The sequence below is a fragment of the Lampris incognitus genome, chromosome 3, assembly GCF_029633865.1.
Source record: "Lampris incognitus isolate fLamInc1 chromosome 3, fLamInc1.hap2, whole genome shotgun sequence".
NCBI lineage: Eukaryota > Metazoa > Chordata > Actinopteri > Lampriformes > Lampridae > Lampris > Lampris incognitus.
The window spans coordinates 115,422,323-115,435,259 of record NC_079213.1 but is presented as its reverse complement, the minus strand read 5'-3'; the positions used below and the strand labels follow the sequence as shown (position 1 = coordinate 115,435,259).

The 12,937-nt window shown below is 48.4% G+C and overlaps 1 protein-coding gene across 1 annotated transcript in view; it reads left to right on the top strand.

The window, feature by feature from the left end:
- Nucleotides 1–5,887: 5,887 nt before the first annotated feature.
- Nucleotides 5,888–12,937, top strand: part of LOC130109977 (calcium/calmodulin-dependent protein kinase type IV-like) — a 19,804-nt gene continuing 12,754 nt past the window's right edge. Inside the window, exons 1-5 of the mRNA XM_056276940.1 lie at nucleotides 5,888–6,759; nucleotides 8,047–8,125; nucleotides 8,392–8,454; nucleotides 11,613–11,695; nucleotides 12,418–12,490. Coding sequence (XP_056132915.1) covers nucleotides 6,653–6,759; nucleotides 8,047–8,125; nucleotides 8,392–8,454; nucleotides 11,613–11,695; nucleotides 12,418–12,490 — 405 coding nt within the window. The 5' untranslated portion in view covers nucleotides 5,888–6,652. The remainder of the gene's footprint in view (nucleotides 6,760–8,046; nucleotides 8,126–8,391; nucleotides 8,455–11,612; nucleotides 11,696–12,417; nucleotides 12,491–12,937) is intronic.

Genomic DNA, 12,937 nt, shown 5'->3' with positions numbered 1-12,937 from the left:
CGTGTCATGGTCGCTGCACTAGCGCCTCCTCTGGTCGGTCGAGGCGGCTGTTCGGGAACTGGGGACCCTCCCACGCGCTACGTCCCCCTGGTGAAGCTCCTCCCTGTCAGGTGAAAAGAAGCGGCAGGTGACTCCACATGTATGGGAGGAGGCGTGGTAGTCTGCAGCCCTCCCCGGGCAGAGCCCTAGAAAGAGAGAGTTACGTCAACTCCGTAGACGTCAATGGGCCAATCATATAACAGCAATGGCGGATCATGGGAGCCCCGGATGGTTCCAAACAGCGCGACCGGGGCAACAGGGTTTCCATGGTGACGGTGTGTTTCTCGCATTAATCATAGGTTAATTTACCGGTAAGAAGCTCCAGTTGACAGTTTAATGAGGACCATTTCACAAGCACGTTTGAATCAAATTAACGACGTAATTTAAAGCGTGACAGCTCGTCAATTTCAAACAAAATATTAGTTTTAATGTTCCTACACATGCGCATAGAATATGTGTCAGGTTGGAATATATCTATATCTATATATAGAAATGTAAAAATCTGACAATGTTGGTTAGTAGTTAGCAGAGATCGCGGCTGAGCAGTTCATTTAAACGAGCCGCCAAGCTTCGGTTGGAACTATTCGGCGGCTACATGGACCACGTGACCCTCTCGCGTTCTGACCCCTCAGTGACGCAACTCTCTCTCTCTAGGGCTCTGGTCCCCGGGTCGGCGGAGGGGGTTGATCAGCGACCGGGACAGTTCGGAAGAGCGGGGTAGTTAGCCTAAATTCAACTGGGGAGGGAAAATGGGAGGGGGGTTGTCTGTCTGTATTGTAGCGAACTCGGGGGGCAGTCTGGGAGATCGTCGCCACAGCCGGGACGCGAACCCGTGTCTCCCGCCCCGCAAGCGACAACGTTAACCAGTCGACTAAAGGGTCCGACACGTCGGCCTGCTTATCCATGCACGTTGGAGTATGTAGGTTTGGACCAGTGGTTCTCAATCAGGTCCTCAGGCAGCACCAGCGTTGCTAGTTTTCTAGTCTACCACGTAGTTCATTACACTCAGCTGCGGCTCCGGGTGTGAAACCCCCCTGATCGGAGGCTGAGTAACTGGCAAATAGACCCCTTTTCTGTTAGTAAACATAGTGACGTTTTTTTGTGGGCGGAGCTTAGCTGGAGGCAAAACATTCCCCTCAGAGACATTTAAGGGAAGCCGTTAGCTAGCTAGCTAGCTAGCTGCCGGCTAACAAGTTTTATCCGCTTGTATATGTACAATGGACAGAGAAACGCGTATTTCTGAACATGTACCGTTGCTTTCTCCCCGGGACCGCGAGTCCTACTTGAAACAGTGAACATTAACCAACGGGACCAGACTGGCCGACCCATACACGCTCACTCCGTGGCAGGACTACCTGCCGTGGAGTGGCCACACCTACCTGATAGACAAACCAAACGAGTGGCGTTTTTTGTGGGCGGAGCTTAGCTGGGGGCAAAACGTAATCCTTACGTAGGCTCTAAAAGGGTCTATAGGTGAATGCAATGAACTACCTGGTAGAATACAAAACCAGCAGTACTGCTGGTTTCTGAGGACCTGACTGACGTGCTGGCTTAGGGAACTGAAGCACCAACAACCTCGAAAGTGCCTGACACCTGAAAATAAAAGACAAAACACAAGGGACATTTTCATTTCACGCTCACAGTACAGAGCTGAATGTTGGCATCAGTCTCACCTGTCACAATAAAGGTCACCCTCGTCTGAGTAGTCCCCCCAGTGTCATAGTACACACAAGACCAGCAAACAATCACCTTTCACCCCGTTAAATCCCATAGTTTTACTCTTACCATGAGCTGGTCTCAGCACAGGGCCCTGTGTGCCAGCATGTGACAAACTTACGTGAACTAAAGGAAAGAAGGAGGCGTTACAATGAACACATGGACTCGAACACGTCTCTAAATCACACGAAGCAATGATATGTAAAACACCACCACAGCTTCCGGGAGGAAAAGAAAGACAATTAAAATGTGGACTGCAATCACGTGGTGTACTACACTAGACAGGCATCACAACCGGGTCCTACGATGAACAGGTGTCGGGATGGTGTCCTTCATGAGATGAACCGTGGAAGGGGCCTGCAGGGTTTCCACATGTCGGTCCTCTCTTCTCAGCTGGTCCACAGGTCCCCGTATCGTGCTGTGGGGGTCTGTAATCCCAAACGTGAGGACCAGCTCCTTTAGTCAGCTGGTGGTAGATTAGGCCTCTTTCCTGGCCTGGTGTTTACACCCACCTGCCTGGTTAGAACCACCACATCTCCAGCAGCCTGGACCAGCACACATCCAGCAGTGATCTGCCAACAGCTCTCTGCAAACGAAACACAAAGAAGTGGACTACCAGTGTCCCCATTCTGTTCTCCTCTGTCACGCCTCAGCTACTAATAACACGTCTTCTACTACTACTACCACTACTACTACTACTACTACTACCAATACTACTACTACTACCACTACTACTTCTACTACTATATGTGATCTGCCAACAGCTCTCTGCAAACGAAACACAAAGAAGTGGACCACCAGTGTCCCCATTCTGTTCTCCTCTGTCACGCCTCAGCTACTAATAACACGTCTTCTACTACTACTACCACTACTACTACTACTACTACCAATACTACTACTACTACCACTACTACTTCTACTACTATATGTGATCTGCCAACAGCTCTCTGCAAACGAAACACAAAGAAGTGGACCACCAGTGTCCCCATTCTGTTCTCCTCTGTCACGCCTCAGCTACTAATAACACGTCTTCTACTACTACTACCACTACTACTACTACTACTACCAATACTACTACTACTACCACTACTACTTCTACTACTATATGTGATCTGCCAACAGCTCTCTGCAAACAAAACACAAAGAAGTGGACCACCAGTGTCCCCATTCTGTTCTCCTCTGTCACGCCTCAGCTACTAATAACACGTCTTCTACTACTACTACCACTACTACTACCACTACTACTACTACTACCACTACTACTTCTACTACTATATGTGATCTGCCAACAGCTCTCTGCAAACGAAACACAAAGAAGTGGACCACCAGTGTCCCCATTCTGTTCTCCTCTGTCACGCCTCAGCTACTAATAACACGTCTTCTACTACTACTACTACTACCACTACTACTACCAATGCTACTACTACCACCACTACTACTACTACTACCACTACTACTTCTACCACTACTACTACTACTACCAATACTACTACTACTACCACTACTACTTCTACTACCACTACTACTTCTACTACCACTACTACTTCTACCACTACTACTACCAATACTACTACTACTACCACTACTACTACTACTACTACCAATACTACTACTACTACCACTACTACTTCTACTACTATATGTGATCTGCCAACAGCTCTCTGCAAACAAAACACAAAGAAGTGGACCACCAGTATCCCCATTCTGTTCTCCTCTGTCACGCCTCAGCTACTAATAACACGTCTTCTACTACTACTACCACTACTACTACTACTACTACCACTACTACTACTACTACCACTACTACTTCTACTACTATATGTGATCTGCCAACAGCTCTCTGAAAACGAAACACAAAGAAGTGGACCACCAGTGTCCCCATTCTGTTCTCCTCTGTCACGCCTCAGCTACTAATAACACGTCTTCTACTACTACTACCACTACTACTACTACTACTACCAATACTACTACTACTACCACTACTACTTCTACTACTATATGTGATCTGCCAACAGCTCTCTGCAAACGAAACACAAAGAAGTGGACCACCAGTGTCCCCATTCTGTTCTCCTCTGTCACGCCTCAGCTACTAATAACACGTCTTCTACTACTACTACCACTACTACTACTACTACTACCAATACTACTACTACTACCACTACTACTTCTACTACTATATGTGATCTGCCAACAGCTCTCTGCAAACAAAACACAAAGAAGTGGACCACCAGTGTCCCCATTCTGTTCTCCTCTGTCACGCCTCAGCTACTAATAACACGTCTTCTACTACTACTACCACTACTACTACTACTACTACCACTACTACTACTACTACCACTACTACTTCTACTACTATATGTGATCTGCCAACAGCTCTCTGCAAACGAAACACAAAGAAGTGGACCACCAGTGTCCCCATTCTGTTCTCCTCTGTCACGCCTCAGCTACTAATAACACGTCTTCTACTACTACTACTACTACCACTACTACTACCAATGCTACTACTACCACCACTACTACTACTACTACCACTACTACTTCTACCACTACTACTACTACTACCAATACTACTACTACTACCACTACTACTTCTACTACCACTACTACTTCTACTACCACTACTACTTCTACCACTACTACTACCAATACTACTACTACTACCACTACTACTACTTTTACTATTACTACCACTACTACTACCACTGCTACTACTTCTGCTACTACTACTACTACCACTACTACTGCTACTACCACTACCACCACTACGACTACTACTACTGCTACCACTACCACCACTACGACTACTACTACTACCACCACTACCACCACTACGACTACTGCTACTACCACTACTACTGCTATTACTACTACTACCACCATTACTACTGCTACTACTGCTACTTTTAATACTACTACCACTGCTACTACTTCTGCTACTACTACTACTACTACCACTACTACTGCTATTACTACTACCACCACTACGACGACTACTACTACCACTACTACTACTACTACCACTACTATTACGACCACCCCCACAATTAGTACTACTACTACTACTTCTAGCACTACTACTGCTACTGCTACTACTACTTTTACTACTACTACTACTACCACTACTACCACTACTATTATGACCACCACCACAACTAGTACTAATATTACTGCTACTACTGCTACTACTACTACTACTACTACTGCCACTACTACTACTACTACCACTACTATTACGACCACCACCACAACTAGTACTACTACTACCACTGCTACTGCTACTACTACTACTACCACTACTACTGCCACTACTACTACTACTACCACTACTATTACGACCACCACAACAACTAGTACTACTACCACTACTACTGCTGCTGCTGCCACTACTACTACTAATGATGATGGTGATCATAGTATATGCATAATATAACAGGGCCCTGCGATGGCCTGGCAGCCTGTCCAGCACGTCTACCCGCCTGCATCCCTGGATGTATGGAAGGATGGAAGGATGGATGGATGGGAGGATGGAAGTATGGGAGGATGGACGGATGGACGGACGGACGGACGGATGGACGGGTGGGCGGATGGGTGGACGGATGGACGGATGGACGGAAGTATGGAAGGATGGACGGATGGACGGATGGAAGTATGGAAGTATGGAAGGATGGATGGATGGATGATAGTACTACTCCATCCATCCATTATCCAAGCAGTTTATGCCGGGGGGTGGGGGGGATGCTGGAGCCTATCCCGGAAGTCACAGGGCGGCAGGCGGGCCACACCTTGGACAGGCTGCCAGACCATCACAGGGCCCTATGTCAGCAGCTCAGATACATGCTAATAATATGTGTCCAAAGCTACTGCTAATACTTGTAGTAATACTCCTAATACACGACTAATCCTACTAGTACTACTGATGTTAACACATGTGGAATACTTGACGTCTGCTTTAATCTGCAGCTCTGCACCTGCTTCTGGGCAGGGGGGACACGCGCACACCGCTGCAGCATGCACGCGCCGGCGGGCGCGGGTTTGTTTGCTCTTCGTAGCACTTCCGTCGACCCGCTGGCGGTCCTGGACGTGGACACACGCGGAACCGTCCCGGTGCTGGGCGGAAACGGAAGCCGTTAAACGCCATCTCGCTCAGGTGTCTGGTCAAAACGTCACATCCTGCATTTTGACCATTTCCAAAACTTTACAGCTTACACGTGCCGGAACGTTTTCAGAAAAGAGATCCGATCCGGATCTGACGGATCCCCTCCTTCCGACGGGCGGTGCGACGCGTGGGTGAAAGCCGCGGATTGGCGGAACGGGAGGAGGGCGTGGACTCGGTTTCCCAGCTGTTTTCCACCCATCCATCTGTTTATCCATCCACTCGTCTCACACCACCCAAAGCTCCGCCGAGGAGGCTTTCTGTAGTCACACCACATCTAATTAAAAACCCCATCGGTACCGGATCTTGTTGTCGCGCACTACACACCGCCCCGTCGTCCTGGCGTGGAGGCCGCGGACCGGCTCCGTTCCGTCCCGCAGCATCAGTGATGAGGAGAGCCAGAAGACAGATGATGGATTTGTCTCCTGCGACACACTTGGACCTGGTTCGTCTCGGAAGTGGAGCTCAGATCCGACAGAACCGGTGATCAGGACTTGTATCCTGCATGTGATCCGGTAGGCCTTCCCCGGGAGAGTCTGTAAAGCAGTCGTCATCTCTGTACCGACGGTCTCGTTTCGGTTCTGCTCCGGCTCACGCTGAATAAGCTGCCTGCCAGCCGGGCGGGATTAGAGCCCGTCGCGTTTGGGCCGTTAGAGGAATTCGGTATTATCATGCATCATCCCCTCCGTCCTTAATCCGGCTTCGCTCTCACATCTCGGTGGATCTCCTGCTCCGGCTCCCGTCATGCCCACCTCCCGCTCCGGCGCCGCGCCCCTCGACTACTGGGTGGAGGGCTCCCGGAGGGACGCCACGGTGGAGGACCTGTACCAGATGGGCTCCGAATTGGGCAGGTACCGCTACTTGTACTGGTCATTACTGGTCTGTCAGAGCACGGCGCTAGTTCAGCCAGAGTCAGACCAGGGAGGAGGTGAATGTGGATGTGGATCAGCTAAACAGGTGACAGACAGCATGAAGAGAAAGATGAAACATGACAGTAAACAAATAAAACTACAGAGGAAGATGAATGAATCTGACCCCATCCCAACCCCACCTGGAAGATATGGCACCAGAATTATATTATTATTATTATTACTGTTATTATATATTGTCATTATTATATAATATTATCATCATCGTCATTATTATTACTATTATTATATATTATTATATAATATTATCATCATCATCATTATTATTATATATATTATTATTATAGTCATTATTATTATTATCATTAATATTATTATATAATATTATATTATTCATTTTTTTTAGTAGAAGTAGTAGTAGTGGCTGTAGTAGTCTATGTAGTACTACACATGTATCATAAGTAGTAGTAGTATTAATAATATTGTAGCAAATTCGGGAGGCAACCACAGGAACTGCCGCGGCCGGGACGCGAACCCATGTTTCCCGCTCCGCAAGCGACAACGTTAGCCAGACGACCCTTTAGTTGACTGGTTAACGTTGTCGCTTGCGGAGCGGGAGACACGGGTTCGCGTCCCGGCTGTGGCGGTTCCCGGACTGCCCCCGAATCCGCTACAATATTAATACACCTTTTTATTTGTATAGCGCCTTTCATACAGGAAATGCGGCTCAAAGTGCTTTACACAACAGAAATTACTTGATAGTTTAGTAGTGGTAGTAGTATTAGTAGTATTACTGTGGGGATTAGAGGTATTATTATTGTTGTTGTTATTAGCATTAGAGGTTTGCTAGAAGTAGTAGTAATAGTACTTGTCATAGTTTTAGTAGTACCAGAATATATTTTGGACGCCGTTTGATAATCATATTTTTAAACTCATACTCATAATCATCATCAGTACACAATCCGGAAAAACAAACACAACGTGGTATGGTGGAGGTGGGGGACGGGGGAGGGGGACGTGACCCAGAACATCCAGCAGGTGTCTCTGCGTCGCGTCCCCGCCGAGCCTCCGTAGGCTGCCAGGTTTACGCTGCAGCTCGCGCCGGCTATGCCGGAAATGTGTTCTGTTGCCAAGGAGACCGGCCAAGAAACATGCGGCGTGTGTGTGTGTGTGTGTGTGTGTGTGTGTGTGTGTGTGTGTGTGTGTGTGTGTGTGTGTGTGTGTGTGTGTGTGTGTGTGTGTGTGTGTGTGTGTGTGTCTGGCATCCAGAGGAGCCACGTCTGTCGTCTTCCGCTGTGAAGAGAAACAGACTCAGAAACCCTACGCTGCCAAAGTGCTCAAGAAAACCGTGAGTATCTCTTCACGCACACGCACACGCACGGTGCTGCTGACCACGGATATAGAGCGTAAGTGGGTGGAAACATGATGTAAATCAGCAGCTCGTGACTGTCATGATGATGTAAAGTGCCGTGATGACGTAAAGTGTGGCAGTGATGTAAAGTGCCGTGATGACGTAAAGTGTGGCAGTGATGTAAAGTGCCGTGATGACGTAAGGTGTGGTGGGTCGTCCTTCTGTGCAGCCATAACGTCGGTTTTATCTGTCGGTTTTTACAGATTGACAAGAAAATTGTTCGGACTGAAATCGGAGTTCTTCTTCGCCTCTCCCACCCGAACATTGTAAGAAAACCTGCTCAGCCTTGTGTTTGTTTTCCGACCTGTTCCTTCACAGTCAGCCCGGATGTTAAACATAAAGCCTCTCTCTCCACCGCCCCCGTCTCATGTACTGACACCAACGCCAGCGTGTGACGTCATCTTATATGTAACACATAATGCAGAACGTTTCATATGTAATACGTTATATGTACTATGTCCAAACTAAAAGTGTTGGATGGGAAAAGGGCAGCACCAGATCAGCATCAGAGCATCGGAGCAGCATCAGGGCAGCATCAGAGCAGTATCAGAGCAGGATCAGAGCAGCATCAGAGCATCAAAGCAGCATCAGAGCAGCACCAGAGCATCAGAACAATATCAGAGCATCATAACAATTCAAAGCATCAGAGCAGCATCAGAACAGTATCAGAGTATCAGAGCAGCGTCAGAACAGCATTAGAGCATCAGAGCAGCATCAGAGCAGCATCAGAGCAGCATCAGAGTATCAGATCAGCATCAGAGCATCAGAGCAGTATCAGAGCAGCACCAGAGCAGCATCAGAGCAGCATCAGAACAGCATCAGAGCAGCATCAGAACAGCATCAGAGTATCAGAGCGGCATCAGAGCAGCATCAGAACAGTACCAGAGCAACATCAGAGCATCAAAGCAGCATCAGAACAGTATCAGAGCAGCACCAGAGCAGTGTCAGAGCAGCATCAGAGCATCAAAGCAGCACCAGAGCAGTATTAGAGCGGCATCAGAGCGGCATCAGAGCATCTCAGCAGCATCAGAACAGCATCAGAACAGTACCAGAGCAGCATCAGAGCATCAAAGCAGCATCAGAGCAGTATCAGAGCAGTATCAGAGCACCATCAGAGCAGCACCAGAGCAGTATAAGAGCAGCATCAGAGTATCAAAGCAGTATCAGAGCATCAGAGAATCAGAGCAGCATCAGAACAGCAACAGACCAGTACCAGAGCAGCACCACAGCAGTATCAGAACAGCATCAGAGCATCAGAACAGCATCAGAACAGCATCAGAGCATCGAAGCAGCATCAAAGCAGTGTCAGAGCAGCATCAGAGAAGCATCAGAGCAGCATCAGAACAGTATCAGATCAGCATCAGAGCAGCATCGGAGCAGTATCAGAGCAGCAACAGAGCAGCATCAGAACAGCAGCAGAGCAGCACCAGAACAATATCAGAGCAGCATCAGAACAGCATCAGAGCAGCACCAGAGCAGCATCAGAGCAGCACCAGAGCATCAAAGCAGCATCAGAACAGCATCAGAGCAGCACCAGAGCAGCATCAGAGCAGCATCAGAATGGCATCAAAGCAGCATCAGAACAGCATCAGAACAGCATCAGAGTATCAGAACAGCATCAGAGCATCAAAGCAGCATCAGAACAGCATCAAAGCAGCATCAGAACAGCATCAGAGCAGCAGAGCAGCACCAGAACAATATCCGATCAGCATCAGAACAGCATCAGAGCAGCATCAGAGCAGTATCAGAGCAGCACCAGAGCAGTATCAGAGCAGCATCAGAGCAGCATCAGAGCATGAAAGCAGCATCAGAACAGCATCAGAATATCAGAGCAGCAGCAGAACAGCATCAGAGCATCTGAGCAGCATCAGAGCAGCAGCAGAACAGCATCAGAACAGTACCAGAGCAGCATCAAAGCAGCATCAGAACAGCATCAGAGCGGCATCAGAGCAGCATCAGAGCAGCATCAGAGCAGCACCAGAGCAGCATCAGAGCATCAAAGCAGCATCGGAGCATCAGAGAATCAGAGCAGCATCAGAACAGCAACAGAACAGCACCAGAGCAGCACCAGAGCAGTATCAGAACGGCATCAGAGCATCAGAGCAGCATCAGAACAGCATCAGAGCAGCATCAGAGCATCAAAGCAGCATCAGAGCAGCATCAAAGCAGTATCAGATCAGCATCAGAACAGCATCAGAGCAGCATCGGAGCAGTATCAGAGCAGCAACAGAGCAGCATCAGAACAGCAGCAGAGCAGCACCAGAACAGTATCAGATCAGCATCAGAACAGCATCAGAGCAGCACCAGAGCAGCATCAGAGCATCAAATCAGCGTCAGAGCAGCAACAGAGCAGTATCAGAGCAGCATCAGAGCATCAAAGCAGCATCAGAACAGCATCAGAGCAGCACCAGAGCAGTATCAGAGCGGCATCAGAGCGGCATCAGAGCATCAAAGCAGCATCAGAACAGCATCAGAACAGCGTCAGAGCATCTAAGCAGCATCAGAGCAGCATCAGAACAGCATCAGAACAGTACCAGAGCAGCATCAGGGCATCAAAGCAGCATCAGAACAGCATCAAAGCAGCATCAGAACAGCATCAGAGCAGGCACCAGAGCAGTATCAGAGCAGTATCAGAGCAGCATCAGAGCATCAAAGCAGCATCAGAACAGCATCAGAGCAGCACCAGAGCAGTATCAGAGCGGCATCAGAGCATCAAAGCAGCATCAGAACAGCATCAGAGTATCAGAGCAGCATCAGAACAGCATCAGAGCATCTGAGCAGCATCAGAGCAGCATCAGAACAGCATCAGAACAGTACCAGAGCAGCATCAAAGCAGCATCAGAGCATCAGAGCAGCATCAGAGCAGTATCAGAGCAGCATCAGAGCAGCATCAGAGCATCAGAGCATCAGAACAATATCAGAGCATCATAACAATATCAGAGCATCAGAGCATCAGAGCAGCAACAGAGCAGCATCAGAACAGTATCAGAGTATCAGAGCAGCATCAGAACAGCATTAGAGCATCAGAGCAGCATCGGAGTATCAGAGCAGCATCAGAGCAGCATCAGAGTATCAGAGCATCAGAGCAGCATCAGAGCAGCATCAGAGTATCAGAGCATTAGAGCAGCAGCAGAGCAGCATCAGAGTATCAGAGCATCAGAGTATCAGAGCATTAGAGCAGCAGCAGAGCAGCATCAGAGTATCAGAGCATCAGAGCAGCATCAGAGCAGCATCAGAGTATCAGAGCATTAGAGCAGCAGCAGAGCAGCATCAGAGTATCAGAGCATCAGAGCAGCATCAGAGCAGCATCAGAGTATCAGAGCATTAGAGCAGCAGCAGAGCAGCATCAGAGCATCAGAGCAGCATCAGAGCAGCTTCTGTTGGTTGCATTAAAACGAGTCTGAACCAGCACGTTCCTCCTCAGATTCGACTGAAGGAGATTTTCGAGACAGAGACAGACATCGCCCTTGTACTGGAGCTGGTGACAGGAGGAGAGCTGTTCGACAGGTAGACACACACACACACACACACACACACACACACACACACACATACACACAGTCCAAGTCAGGCCAGACTTTAAAGTGCATTATAATTTCTCGGCAACATAGAACAGCGTGAATATCATGAGAGGTGGAGAACGACAGGTGATGGAAAGACAGAACATGGCAGTAGCAGCAATAATAATACAACAGTACCATGAGATATGGATGATGGGTAAGACAGAGATATGGATGATGGGTAAGCAACAGAACAGCATGAATATTCATGACAGGTGGAGAACGACAGGTGACAGAAAGACAGAACATGGCAGTAGCAGCAATAATAACAGTACCATGAGAAATGGATGATGGGTAAGACAACAGGGCAGCAGAAGTTAATGGAGAGGCTGAAGGAGGTTTATAAAGAGGCTGCAGCCCTGAGGTTCTGCACACATACCACACAAATCCACGGCAAACTGTAACCAGGACAACCTGCCCTGTTAATACCGAGGATTTGCTGTGGTTTAACTTCATCTCTCAGCCTCGCTCCTTTTCTTTTTTTTAGATTTTAGGTTTTGCTTTTAATCTACAACTCTGTCCATACAGACTGAGCTAACGCTAGGTACAGCGGCCCAGCAGCAGCAAGCACCACCCTGATCAGAACCCTGTATGAAAGTGATGATGATCACATATACTCATATGGACCATACCGTTTCTGAATCCTCACGTACTGTTTGCACCCGGCAGGATCGTGGAGCGAGGCTACTACAGCGAGAGAGACGCAGCGCATGTCATCAAACAGATTCTGGAGGCCGTAGCGGTGAGACTCAGCTCTGAAACACAGTGTGTGTGTGTGTGTGTGTGTGTGTGTGTGTGTGTGTGTGTGTGTGTGTGTGTGTGTGTGTGTGTGTGTGTGTGTGTGTGTTCATTAGTTCTGGGTTCTGAATCCAGACCACGACATTATACGGTTGTCCAGTGGAGGATTTGCACCTGCTGACTGACAGCTGGAGCTGCTGCACTGGTTTTGTTTTCATTCATTCATTCGTCTTCACCTCTTCTCCGGGGTCGGGTCACAGTGGCAGCAAGCTAAGTAGGGCACTCCAGACCTCCCTCTCCCCAGCAACGCCCTCCAGCTCCTCCTGGGGGATCCCAAGGCGTTCCCAGGCCAGATTGGACATGTAGTCCCTCCAGTGAGTTCTGGGTCTACCCCGGGGTCTCCTCCCAGTGTGCCTGGTAAACCTCCAAAGGACGGCGCCCAGGAGGCATC